Source organism: Echeneis naucrates, chromosome 18 (genome assembly GCF_900963305.1).
Source record: "Echeneis naucrates chromosome 18, fEcheNa1.1, whole genome shotgun sequence".
Lineage (NCBI taxonomy): Eukaryota > Metazoa > Chordata > Actinopteri > Carangiformes > Echeneidae > Echeneis > Echeneis naucrates.
This window is the reverse complement of record NC_042528.1, coordinates 10396894-10410630: the sequence shown is the minus strand read 5'-3', so window position 1 is coordinate 10410630 and position 13737 is coordinate 10396894. Positions and strand designations below refer to the sequence as shown.

Sequence of the window (13737 nt, the reverse complement as noted above, 5' to 3'; positions counted from 1 at the left end):
CAGTTTCATCAGCTTGCTTGTTTAAGCAATTCTGTTGAACTACAATTCAAAAGCAATCTCAGATTTTTTTAGTTATTACTTTTGTCAGTTTCAAGTTATTTCAGTGACCATTGTGTGTTTTTTTTTTTTTTTTTCTTTCTTTAATGGAAGGGCACAAACAATTTTGTCCACATCTGTAGCTATCTTGCACAGACATCCACTATAATTAGTGGACATACAGAGGTGATGCAGTGGCCATTATTCTCACAGTATAACAGTAAGTTGATCAAATCATTAAAATGGAAAACGCCACTGTGTTTCCTGAAGGCCCCTGCTGTAAAACCACTCTTTTATATCGAGCTCTCTCATCCCTTCATGCCACTCTGCTCTTGCAGACTTTCTTCGGCCAGCCACCGTAATTCACAATCCAGTGTCACTGCCATTGGGCCTGCTGCCAATTTAATTACCATGGAAGCTAACTATTAACAGCTCGCAGCCAGTGTCAAGTCACACATCAAATCAGTGGTCAGGAGAGTGTATAAAGCTTAAGTTGGCAGTGACTCAAATTCTGCGATCTCTCCCAGAGCAACCATTATGGATCACAGTTTAATTTACAAGTAAGTAGTTAACTGAAACTGGATTGATTGTTTACATCTGATTCTTATTTTAGATGACATTTAAACGGTTTATAGCAGTCATATCACATAAAGAAGTTGATGCTGTCATCATACACAACACTGTGTGAAGTGGGAGAAGAGCTTCTAATTTTAGTCAAAATTTCCCCCAATTTTCTGCTTTAACCACTCACTTTCTTTCTTTTTAACTCTCCAATTGTCGCACACTGAAAAACTTTATCTAATCTGTTTTCAAATGAGAACTGAACCACTGGAAACGTGTGTTGAGATTTCAATTGAGAGTAATCAAGCGCACAGTACAGACAACATATACGTTTTTCGCAAAATAAGGCATTAATATGTTGCTTGCATTAACAACAGCCCTAAAAAGCTGCTAGAAACTGGCTGTAGGTGGGGAAGGCCATGACCACACGGACCCAGGCCTTGAACAGAATCATAGATAACGGCAGTTGCCCATTTATTTGGTTTGGTTCATAGAGCTGTCCCTTTTCCTTGTTTTCTTTTTTTTTTTTGTGTGTGTGTGAAAGTAAAAGTAGAATTTTGTGGTAGCAAATATGAGAAATATATTTAGCACAAATTCAAAAGCCAAAGTACCGTCATCCCATGTGCAGTTCACACACTTCCAGGAAAGTATTCTTATATTCTCAATTCTTAAAATCCCATAATTCATTGCTGCAGTTTCAGGACAGTAAACGTGTTCTAATTGCTCAAAATGTTCACGGTTACTTGCTGTACGCTCCCGATCGTGTGGTAATGCACCTATTACAGAGCAAAAATGGGTCATTTGAAGTTGAAAGTCTCTCATTTTTGCCGTTTTATTGGAAGCGGTGATATCTTTGCGGTTTTAAGCGCCCATAAAGTATCTGAATGAAGTTCAGCATCTCTTCTCTCTGGAGCTCTGGTAAGAGCGCGTTGGTAAGCCAGTCAGAGTAAAGGCTCCCGTGGCTCTAAGGCTGTTGGATTTTTTTTCTTTCAAGCGGCATCATCTCTGGCTATGGGAGGTGAAACCATAGAAGTCGAATGAACAGTGAGTGGATTCTGTCACTGCCAGGGAGCGAATACCTGCTAACAGCTGTCTGGAGAGATCAGGCTGATGTCAAGACAAACCGTGCAGACAGAGCAGACAGTTTCGGCCCTGTCTGTGCTCGCAGTGATCATTAAAGTGGATGTCTCTATTTAGCTAAAACATCTGCTCCAGACCATCCCGGTGCACCTGTATGGGATATCATTTATTATTTTTAAATATGCATTATCGTGACACTATTTTGGCTCAACAGTCTCGTCATGTTTTAGTCGTTTGTATTTGTCAAGGTCAATGAAAACCTTGCCGAGTTTTCACCTGAGAAAAATGTTTACAATTTAGCTGATAATTTGCACTGGACATTTGATATTCAAGGGACAGCGTTGCTTACTTGAATCACGGGAGATCGGCGGTAGTTTCCAGCTCCGGCCCACAGCAGCTGCAATAGAGGCAGTTGATCATTATAACCTTTTAGCCCCTGAATTAAACTCAGCCAATCTGACTGAATAGTTGTAACAAACATCCTGAGAGTCACAGTAACTTACACTTTCCCCTGATCACTATTCTCTCTGTCCACTATCAAAGAAAACGCATCTGTAAGTTTATGTACAATTAAAAAAAAAACAAAAACACTTTACTGACACTAAATTCAGATTTAGTGATTTAGACACGCAGTAGGAGCTATTGAGGCTATTGGCAAGAATGTGCTTTAGACACATGCCCACATTAAAAATCAATAAGATCATGCAATTCATTTGAATAATTTCACCACTCCATCCTACCATCAGGGAGCTCTTTTTTTTTTTTTTTTTTTTTTTTTTAACTACAGTATGGACTTATTTTGAAGTAACTTACTGGCTATGCTAAGCACCTCACACAACCTAACATGGAGTGACCCAAATGATCCATTTAAATAAGGCAATGCACCTAGGAATGACATCAAACCACAGTCACACAAAAACAAGAAAACAAACAAACAAACAAAAAACTCAGGAGGCCCGCATTACAATCATACAAATATATTAGTTTGTTTTATTCAATTATATCCAATAATACGTCTCCGTTGACTTTGTGTAAGTTATTATAGAAATAAATACAGATTGCAAATGCAGAGACAAGAGTTTGGGATAATAGAGTGTTAGGGGTTGGGGGCGGTGGGGGGTGGGGGAATAAGGGGCTAAAGGGGTTCAAGAGTATATATTGGGTAAGGACTGTTTCTTTGAAGGTGTCCAGTAAATTATTGGCGCATGCATGCTTGTAGTCCCGCCCATCTGTGATCCTCTACCTCAACCCAGGAGTTTCAAACTGCCAGCCCCACGGCTCTCCATAGTCCTCTTCTCCATTGTGTGTTTTTGATCCATGGCTTTGGATGGCGTTTTGTAGTTGATTTATTCCTTGCCAGCAACAGGGGGAGTTATTGCACCCCAACCACATTTGCATGGATATATTTATACGTAGAGATATATAGATATATTTTTTTGCCCCGTTTGAATACAAAAATAGTGTCATTGTGGCTTTGATAGCTGGAAGACTGAAGCACTCTTTTTGCATTTGGAAGACAGGAAAGAAAGTAAGATTATGGTGAGCTCCTTAAAATCTTTTCTGGAAGACTTTGTCACAATAAGTTGGATCGTCCATGCAGTACAAAGAAAAAAAAAAAAAAAAAGTCAAAAAATGCTTCAAGGATTGATCACTGGATCACACACACAGGTAGAAGATGTATTTATGTGTGAGTGTTGAAGGAGAGAGACTGCCGGTGAATAAGCAGTCCGCACAATGCTGCCAGTGAACCAATTAAAATCCTGTTAGGAGATCAAAGGTCAGAGGTCAGTCAGTTAGTTGGTGTTTGTTTGATAGGTGAGTGCTGGAGGATTCTGGGGGATCAGGAGGAAGGGGTTTGAGACCCTTCAGTCCCGGTAAATGTTGTTAAGCCTTTTAGTTCAACGTCCCACATCATGTCATTGGAGAGCAGACATGGATATGCATTTAAACAGCAAAATAAACACATCAATTAAACAATCATAAATGAATAGACTAACAATGACTCCTAAAGGGCATAATAATGGATAGCAATACTTAGAGTTCCTCATATCATGTCATTACAAGCCACAGTACTGAGAAACACCAAAAACACAATGCATACTTTCTTAAACAAAGTACACTTAAAAAAAAAAAAAAAAAAGAGGGATAAATAAATACACTGCTTCATATAGTTTACAGTGTAATGCCACAAATAAAACATTGGTGTTGCATTAGCTTGTAAGAGGTGAAGTCCCTCAATGATCTGTTTGTAAAGGTCAGCCCAGTTAGCCACATCTGCGCCGGCTTGGTGCAGGGCGCTGTGTGCAATGCAGATGTGTCCAGGGATTGTGGGTGTGCCTTTAAAAAAAAAAAAAAAACACTGTCCGATTTTTTTAACTAAACACGTTTATGTGTTGGTTAACGCTCTACAGGGTGTGACATTCAGTGTTCAGGCTCTGTTTCCAATACGAAAGCTTTATTTATTTATTTATTAATATATTATTTGATGAAGCAGCTAAGTGAATACAAATAAAGAGTGGGGGGCAAGAGGGAGAGGGAAAATCCGTCCGAGGACGGCGTCACTCTTTTGTTGGAGCACGTGAGTCTCTCTCTTCCCCCTTCTCTTTTTTGTGTTTTCTGCTGCATTGCAGATGTGGTGGAGGGACTCCACCTCGAAGTAATACACACACATACACTCCCTCACACACACGCTTTAACAGCAAACCTAATGCACAAAAAGGGCAAAGTGTTAGAAAAATAAAAGCTTGAATGAAACACGCAGTTGGTTTTTCATATCAATATTAATCCTTTTTTTTCCATCCCCTTCCTGATAATGTGACTGCACCTTGTTAATGGAGTTTATTGCTTTCAGCCCAAGGACGCGTGCTCATTGATTTGGCCTCTGATTTATCCTCCGTTTTTCGCTCTACCTTTCTCTTTCTCCACACTTCATTCTCTCTCTACTTGGATACACATAATGGATATACACAGATATTCAATCACAGTTACAGAACGATTACACACAAAGACCAAGCTGATGAGTGTGACATATGGGTGTGAATACATCAGCACATGCCACACACACACACACACACACACACACACACACACACACATACATTGTGCCTCCAGGTTAAAGGGAAGTTGTGTTTGCAAAAGGAATTGAAGGGAAAAAAAAAAGTGAAACTTCAAAGGGAAGCTGTGAGGGCACAAGTTAGCTACACTCCACTATATGACAGATGCCTTTCACACTCTCTCACCCTCCCTCAATCTCCGAGTCCTTCACAACCCTGGATGACCCTCTCTGCAGCTGTAATTCGCTCAGTAAGCAGGGAGGGCCCTGACTCGGGAGAAAATGGGAGGAAAGGGAGTCCCCGGGGAGAGAGAAGTGTGTGTGTGTGTGTGTCAGAAACGTGCAGCTGAATCAGGTATACATCATTTAACCTCCTTCCATATCCACGCACACATACACATTCATACCTTCATCATCTTTTTTATATACTTTAAAGAAATGGTCCCAGCGACCTCTCCAGAGAGCCAATATTTAACGTTTAGAGCTGAATCTATAGACATTTATCGGTGAGTTAAAAGCTGTAAATTCAGCCATTGGGAGGGGTTTCACTAATCAAACATGTGCTCACATAGTCAGCCGCAGAGATAAATGGCAATCTTTACATCCTGTAATTCACACAGAATCGTTTGAAGTGAAGCCTGAAGGCCGGGAAGCAGACAGACTGGAACAGAGGAGCTGATTTCCGACTTCACAAAGGATTTACAGAGAAAAAAGGGACAGTATGATCACAGCACAACACACACTGAACCACATACACTAATTTTTTAGTCTACCTCTTTGCAAACTTTAAAGTGGAAAAACAATGAGACAGCAAACGTTCAAAATAATCAAAGAATAGCATGTTTCATCCATCTGGATTGAACGGGTTCACAAGAGATAATATCTGTTACAACCTTTGCAAAAAAAACAAACAAACAAACAATAATTTAATTAAAGATGTGACTAGAAAATATTTATGAAATTCTTCACAAAATCATAGGCATGAAGATAAATTTAACTGTCACAAATACATGATGAATCCTGGTTGAATAGCACAAGGATGAATTTCAATAACAGTGTACGTACTGGAATAAAAATCTAATTCATCTGCATATTCGCTGGAAAAGTGGGATACTGATGACTGATGCAAATTTAAGAGGCTGACGGGTCATTTGTAATGGACTGAATTTAACTGCTGAGTCCACACAAAGAATGAATATCTTGATTGTGAGATATGAATCCATCGTTCACTAGATGTCAGTGTTTGGTGTTGCTCAGTCACTAGAATGGAACGTCGCTCCTGATAGCTTGATTTCATGAAATTGTGGGTCTCATTTCTTGAAAGTCACTTAAATAGGGATAAGTCATTTCTTTATTTTGACTAAGCGTTTGAAGCCGCAAATGAAAGCCTACAAATAAAATCTACATCCATGTCCCCCTCTCTGCAAATCCACCATGTCCTGCTTTTTTTTTTTTTTTTTAATCTGTACAGGCATATGCATAAAGAAGATACAATACTGCCTTAACTTGAGGGTTAAAGGGCCAAGCCACTGATTTAGCACTAAAATAAAAATTTTGGACATCACAAGAGACCAAAGAATCTCAAAAATCTAAATGACCAAACTTTGAGATAACCTGACTTTTAATTGATATAATGGGGGCAAACTCCATTTCCCACAATGCTATTCAAAACATTTTTAATGCTTTTACAGTCCAGTATAAGCATGACATGCCAACTGGCCTGTTCATGTGAAATCAGAGGAGAGGCCCTTTAATTATCCTTGTGCGCATGATTCCAGTGCATTATTTTATAGTCTTCAACCTCTAATCTAAACTTTATCAAAGCTAAAGCACAAACTTTTGTCATCATTTCTACAATCCACATTAATCACTTCAGCTATTTTAGCCCTTAGTCCTTAACAGCCTTTTGTCTTTCGACTCAAAGTGTGCTGACACATATGTAAGAAAATATTGCAACATAGATAATTCCCAGCCCTTAAAATATATTCTCACAGAAGTCATGGCTATATGTGTTTGCCGTTTCCCCCCATTGAACAGTATCTCTCCATCTAGTCCCAGACGCTCTTAATTCAACTCTAGCAGGCAGGAGCCTCATTTAATTAAACATTTGTGTAATTACTTTGCGAATAATAGTCAAACATTGTGTTCTGGATTTAGCGATCCATAGGGGGCGACTGGTCAAACACACCAACCTGAAGGTCTATTTAACAGTTTAATTAAGGTCTTTCATTTGCAAGTGAGGTCTTAACAGTAACTTGGTTTGATTAAATCTAAAACTAATAGGGGCAACTCCTTTATGTTACATTTCATCCAACTGAAAGCTGCTCCTTCCGTTTATACGTTGGGTGATTTTTTTTTTTTTTTTTTCTCCTTTTCATCCCTACTTTGCTCCTTTCCTGTGCCTTTGTTCCTTTCCTTTCAGTCACCACTGCACTACGTCTTTCTTCATCAGTAAATTCACTTCTCCTCAGGAGAGCAGAGGTAAAGTTTGTTTCATCGTCTCAGGTAGCAGATTACTTTGCTCAGCAGCTTGACTCTATTCTGCATGGGTTACCAGCTATTATTATTTACAACCACGGGTTACAGGGGCACAGAGGATTACGCATGGAGGGAGATGTGTGTGTTCAGGAAATGCTGTCCACATTACCATAATTCCCTCTTAAATCTTTTTTTGTTCTGCTCATCATAACAAATTTTCCTCCCTAAAAGGCTCTCGCTTTTCTGTTTCCTCTCTCTCTGAGCACTGATCATCAATCCTTCCTCACTTCTACCCCCTGAACACAGGGACTCGCTTGCTTCCCAAAATATAAACATTAGGCGGAAACAATCACCCAGTCTGGCATATTGTGCCATGAAAGTTTGATATGAAAAATGATTGCTTTTTCCTTTGAATGAAAAAGAACTACTTGAAACACACACAACTAGCTCTCCTGGAAAAGATTGGAATATGAAATATTAAAACTGCATGTTACTTTCTTTAACAGGAGAGTAAATAAACACTGACAAAAACGTGATCAAAGAAAAGTATAACACATCTATCCACTCATTTCACCCTTTTTTTTTTAAGAACCACTGCTCTTCTTACAGTTTGTACAACAGATATCACTTCATTATTTATATATAACTTTGGTTTTCTTATTTTTTGCCTCCAAAAAAAAAAAAAAAAATAAATAAAATAAAAAGGCAGTCAGAAATCATACCCAGAACAGAGCAGGACTTCTGAGAGCAAAATTAAAAATGGCTTAAATTCATTTGCATCATGACCAAAGATATATATGTTAACTCATGAGCCCAGATTAGCCAAATTATTGGAACTTTTTATAAATTCATTTTAAAGTGTCCGTTTCCAGCAGTAGGAACTGGACACTAGCTGTCATGTTGGTGAACATGTGACAGCAAGTGAGTTACTCCAGTTACTTAACGTTGCGCTTCTGTAAAGTTGGGGAACAGACGACAATTAAAATCCTAACAATTAGTCATGCTCCAAAAACAAAGGCTCCTACCACTTCCCATGATGCAATCTGATTGCAGCTTTCATATCCTTCACTAGTGTTGCAGGACCATTTTCTTACGCAAATCTCAGAGCTCAGGTTTGGTTGCTTTCAATAGTTACTCATTAAAGAGGAACTCCAGCGCTTTTACACATCTTAGGGAGCAGCTGAGAGATATATTAGAGAAAACTTGCACAGGGTGGGATTTGAAAAATTGATGTTTGCTTGTGGAGTTTAAAAAAAAGCAAGCAGAGCAGATCTGCCCTTTTCGAGGCTAAGTTAGCTGCTACTAGTGTCACAAAACCAAATCCAAAACAAACTTTCTAAGTTAAGTTGAACATCTATGGTTCTTCTGCATTGCAATGAGGACACAGTTCCATACTGCATTATCATTGTGCATTTGGTACAGCTCTTCAAATTTAGCACGTCAATTAATGCATTAACTATTCAACTTCACAATAACATTAAAATATTTTGTTCGAGAATTTTCAATGTTTCACAACCATCCAAAATTTGTTTTCATGGTTTGCTACTGGGAAAAGAGCCCACCGAAGAATCAAGCATGTTCCAATTAACGATATTGATGTATTTGAGTAAATTTAATGTGTAAAACAGGTGGAGTGCCCCTTTAAATTGGAGTGTACTTTAAACGTGTGCAAGCCTTGATAGAAAAAACAGTATGCAGATTACTTGTGGCTTATGGCAACGGATCTGCTGAAACTGTGATTATATGCACCCGATAATTGTGTGGCAGCAAAACATCGATGCAATGATTTTCAACATTTTGTATATTTCTCGAAAAGACTACCACACAGAGACAGTGTTTGGGCCTCAGGTGTTTGTGCAATGCATGGCCAGCAACAGTGAAAAAAGCTATTGCAAAGCAATCACCAGAGACACAGTCAGGCTCCATCAGTGCCCCATCTCACTGATGATATCCTCATCATCTCCCAGAACCTGCACACACACACACACACACACGCCGCTGCTGTGCGCCTGCATGCATTGGCAAATGCATGTGCCAATGCATGTCATTGTGTTAAGTGTGTTAAGTCATGAGATCGTTTTCTGCAGCAGTTGCTCATGGATGTCAAGGCGCTAAAGTGTCTGTAGGCAGTACACACACCTCCTCTCATGGGTGTAAATGTCAGCGTAATAATGACTGTGTGTGTGTGTGTGTGGTTATGCAGGGTGCCGAGGGAGCTCTTGGCCCCTCGTTTAAGGGTCGAAAGATTCTGATCAGCCCTAGACTCCATTAACAGAGCCAGAGAGGACGGGAGGGGTTTTCTTGTGCTGCCGAGTGGAAAATTGAGTCCATCTCACAAACTAATCAAATCGCGCCAAACGTGGATGGAAGAAGGGAGCGTGCGCATGCACGCGCGTACACACACAAACAAGGGTGACAAGTATCCAGGCCATCTCACAAAGTTGCTGACACACACAGAAGATGTGGGCTGAGCAGATGGCTGCAGAACAAAAGTCTGCAAGGGTCTCTGTGACAGCCTCACATTCGCATGGCTCTGTGTCAGGCTAACATTAGCGTGGACCCCCCGCAGGGAAATAAAAACATAACCCATTTGTAAAGTATGTGCTGCAGAGGGACGGCTTTGACCGTTGCACCTGTTGTGGTAAAACCAGGAAGACTTTGCTCAGATATTTGGCTGAGTGGAAGTATATCAACGATGATATCTAGAGTGTGTGGGATTTCCTTCCAGCTGCTTAAACACACTGGGGTGACATGCTGTACGATGCTCAACGATTGTTAACCTCTTCATGGAGTTATTGCTTTTACATCCCAGGCTCTGGAAATCACAGAGGTTATCAAATAAAACAGTGAACAGCTGGTGCGGATGGGTGGACGGAGGGGGTGGGGTCTGTGATGGTAAAAAGGGCTTCTCATTGGCCAGCTCCACTCTGCCAAGACCTGCTCCTTCTTTTCAGCTTAACACCAGTGCATTGGAGCACGCAAAAGTTTTTTGGGGGTCAATGTGGCAGGCAGCAGGTGAGAAAGGGGTGAGGGAGGTAGCCCTAACAACCCTGCTCAGGCTTCCGCTGGTGCCAAGTGCCTAGTACCCTGTGCCCCATGCCCCGTGCCCCCACCTCTCCCATGTGTCTGAGCGCTAGGAGGAGGTTTTGGTTTTGGATTGAGGGTCCTTCTTGCCATTCTGGAGCACAGGTGAGTCACTGGAGGTCTTGGGCGTTTTCCTGGGCGGACTCTGCTCAGCAACGTCATGAAGAGAAGGCTCCCTGTACATGGCCACTGGGGAGGGGAAATATTACAGAGAGTTAAAGAAGTCCCACAAAAGGCATATTATGAATAACCAGTTTATCTTAAAAACATGTCTTTGGGTTAGGGTTAGGGTTAGGGTGGAAATGAGCTATATCTGCTCTGCTAGTCTCAGTTGTGTGTTTTCAGGTGTGTTTGTATGGACACTCTCTGATAAAAGAACTAAAACATTTGTCTGGATGGACTTTGTTATTATTTTAAAACTCAGTTTCAAAACAAAATTGTAGCAGTGGCCGCAAACTCAGAGTCACTATCAGACTGCGCCAGCCACGGCCTGTCACAAAAACGTACGTATTGTACGCCCAAGGCCATAGTCAATGTCCATATGACCTTTTTAGTTAAAACGAAGTTTGCTGGAAACACAGAGGGAAACAGCGGCAGGTGAAGCTTTGTGGAAATAAAAGCAGGAAGTATCCTCACACTTGATTGGAGCCATAAAACAAAGCAGATGGACCCCAGTTCTAAGTTTACGAGTAAACAAAGACTGGAGCAGAGTAATAAAGTTAAGGATGACAACATAATGGGTTGTGGTTAAGGCTTGTATTATTAAGACATGGCATATGTTTGTTTGTTTTTTTAAAGATTGTGCCTGCCTTTGGTGAGGTAATCACTGATTTAATGCACCAGCTGGTGTTTGGACTCTGTTTACCCCTGAACAGCACATCTACAGGTAGTTCTGCTTGCAACTGCATCAGAAGGCTGTTTCTTTTTTGTGTTAATGCAACTCATGACACTGAAATTGTTTTTTTTTTTATCATCTTAGTTTTCCTGATTATTCTAGTGAGGCTCTAACTCAGGAAGGCTACTCACATTTACATGAGAGTGTGTTAATGGGCAAGGCAGCAACCTGCAATGTAGTTCCCAAACAATTTTAGTGGAAGAGCACAGTTTTGAACTAACTAATTAACTAATGAACTAACTGCAAGAAACACTTGCAATTGTAACTGAGTGATAGAATTATTTTGTCAAACAATTGATAAAATTGGCTGATTTGCAGCACATTTCCCTTAAGTTTTGAAAAAACTCAAAGACAGCAGGCAGGTTAACAGGATGAGCAAATGAGCTAAAGCTTTAAGCATGGAGGCATTATCTTCTACCATCCTTTGCAGGTTATGTTTTCTTCCTGTTACTGTGTTATAGGCACAGCAAAAACACCATACAAAGCAGATTCCGTTTGACCAGAGAGACCGGTGCGTTTTCCTGTGCTCCATCAAATACATATTTCTTACAGGAGAAGGCTCCCACATTGTTTAATCATAAATATTTCCAGACAGATTCATTCTACAATCAGGCAGAGCCGCAAATAACCTGATAAATGTATAATCTTCCGTAGCTGCTTAGAGGTCAAAGAAACACTGTTTGAAAACACAACAATGCTCTTTGCAGCAAAGATGGAGACACAATCGAAGCATCTTGGGATATATTTCTCAGGGGCTGCTGCCTTTTGCTGTACCTTCAATGAGTTTGGGCAGAAAGTGAGCAGCTCCCTTGGTTTTCTTCACGCGGTTCCCCTTCATGACCTGTCCATCCCGGTTGATGCCGATGTACCACGCCCGCCCCGACTGCGTCTGTCTGTACAGGATGGACGAGTAGGTCACGTAGTAGTTCTCAAACACACCCTCCTTAAACTTACACTCCGGCGTGAAGTGTTCCTGAAACACACAACAGGGAAAGAGGAAGCATGGACGGGTCAGGTCAGAATAACGCATTTAGAGCATCTGCCATTTTTATCCGTTCGATTATTTATATATTTACTCTCCAATTCCACTGGCTCAGCTGGGAATCTGAGGAAATGGGCCCCACATTTCATTGTGACGGTTACAGGAGTGCACACACACACAGACACACACACATTCCACACATGCCTATTTGCCACGTGGACAGAGTGGTTGGAGAGCAGGGATGTCATAACTCAGCCACTTCGGTTTACCTGTAACAAACAACAATCAATTGGATCCTTCACCCCCTCTGTAGTTTGACGACCCCTTCATCGGCCTTCAGATCACACACACATGCACAGCTCTGCATTAGACAATACATCAACACTGGCCCCCCACCCCCTCATCTCTCTCTCGTTACATATTCCCTCTGTATCTCATATTCTGCCTCTCCTCCACTTTAGTCCCTCCATCCCTCCGTCATTTGGTAACCTTGTCGAGGAACAAACCAATTTGCAGGATTGATTTGGAGCCTTGATGTGACGGGTGAGCAGAAAAGGCCTGAATAAGGAGTTTGCTCTCTCACTCGCTCTCCCTCCTCCTGTTCTCTGTCTTCTATCGCTCCCTCTGCTTGTCTGCCTAAACAAGCGCAGGGCCTTAATGCCTGACTATATCCATTGTTTCACACGTAAACAAGCTAATTACACTGACTGCATCTCCCATTCTTTAATTACACATCCATTCACTCAGACAGCCATTCATTTCCTCACCCACCTATTAACTCGGCTCTAATAGTACAGACTCGAATCCAAAGGTCTGGATACTCTTGGAGGGTGTAATCTGATTGCTACCATTAGCCGTGCTTGCATAGCAGTGTGATGCATCTTGTCTTTCTGCAGAATGTGTGTGGATTTTAGGGGATATTTACAGGATTAAAGGGTACTTTGTAAAACTTCATCACCACCAGCTCACTGATTAATTATGTGAACCCATATAAGTCTGGTGTGATGTGTAGGGAGTGTGTGTGTGTGTGTGTGTGTGTGTATGTTGAGGCATTATCATTACCATAATATGACCCATCTCCTGAAAATGTAATTTTCATTCTTTGTCAATTTGTACATGGACTATTTGGACACTGGGGTCAAAATGTCTCAATCAATGTTACAGCATGTTTTCCCCCAACTTTAAGCCTTTAAAATGATAATGTCCCACGATGCATAAAATATCAGATCCACAATAGGAGGTAAAATATGAAAAGCGGTCAGAAAACAGGAACGAACAAGCAACAAACACAAGCGTGAATCACTTCTGCTTTCAGAAAATCGTAAATTTATGACTTCTTCTTCTTAATTACGACTTTTTCAGGTAGTTTCGCTCAGTATGATGGTGCAGCACCGACTGCAGGAAAACAGAAATACAAAGGTGCAGCTCACATGCATGACTGCATGGGTGCGCTCACCTCTGCAAACAAAATGAGGAGTTAATGTGATTCATGTTTTTGTGTTTGGAATCTCAGAGGAGTATTTCCAGTTTTTCTTCATTTGATTCAGATTTTTCCCTCATGAGGGATTT

The 13737-nt window shown here is 40.8% G+C and overlaps 1 protein-coding gene across 3 annotated transcripts in view; it reads right to left on the bottom strand.

Annotated features, from left to right (window-relative positions):
* Positions 1 to 7946: 7946 nt before the first annotated feature.
* The window catches only part of fgf11a (fibroblast growth factor 11a), an 80080-nt gene continuing 74289 nt past the window's right edge, over positions 7947 to 13737 (bottom strand). For all 3 annotated transcript variants that reach the window (XM_029526177.1, XM_029526178.1, XM_029526176.1), the window contains 2 exons: positions 11961 to 12159; positions 7947 to 10480 (listed from right to left, as the gene is read on the bottom strand). In XM_029526177.1, coding sequence (XP_029382037.1) covers positions 10341 to 10480; positions 11961 to 12159 — 339 coding nt within the window. In that variant the 3' untranslated portion in view covers positions 7947 to 10340. The remainder of the gene's footprint in view (positions 10481 to 11960; positions 12160 to 13737) is intronic.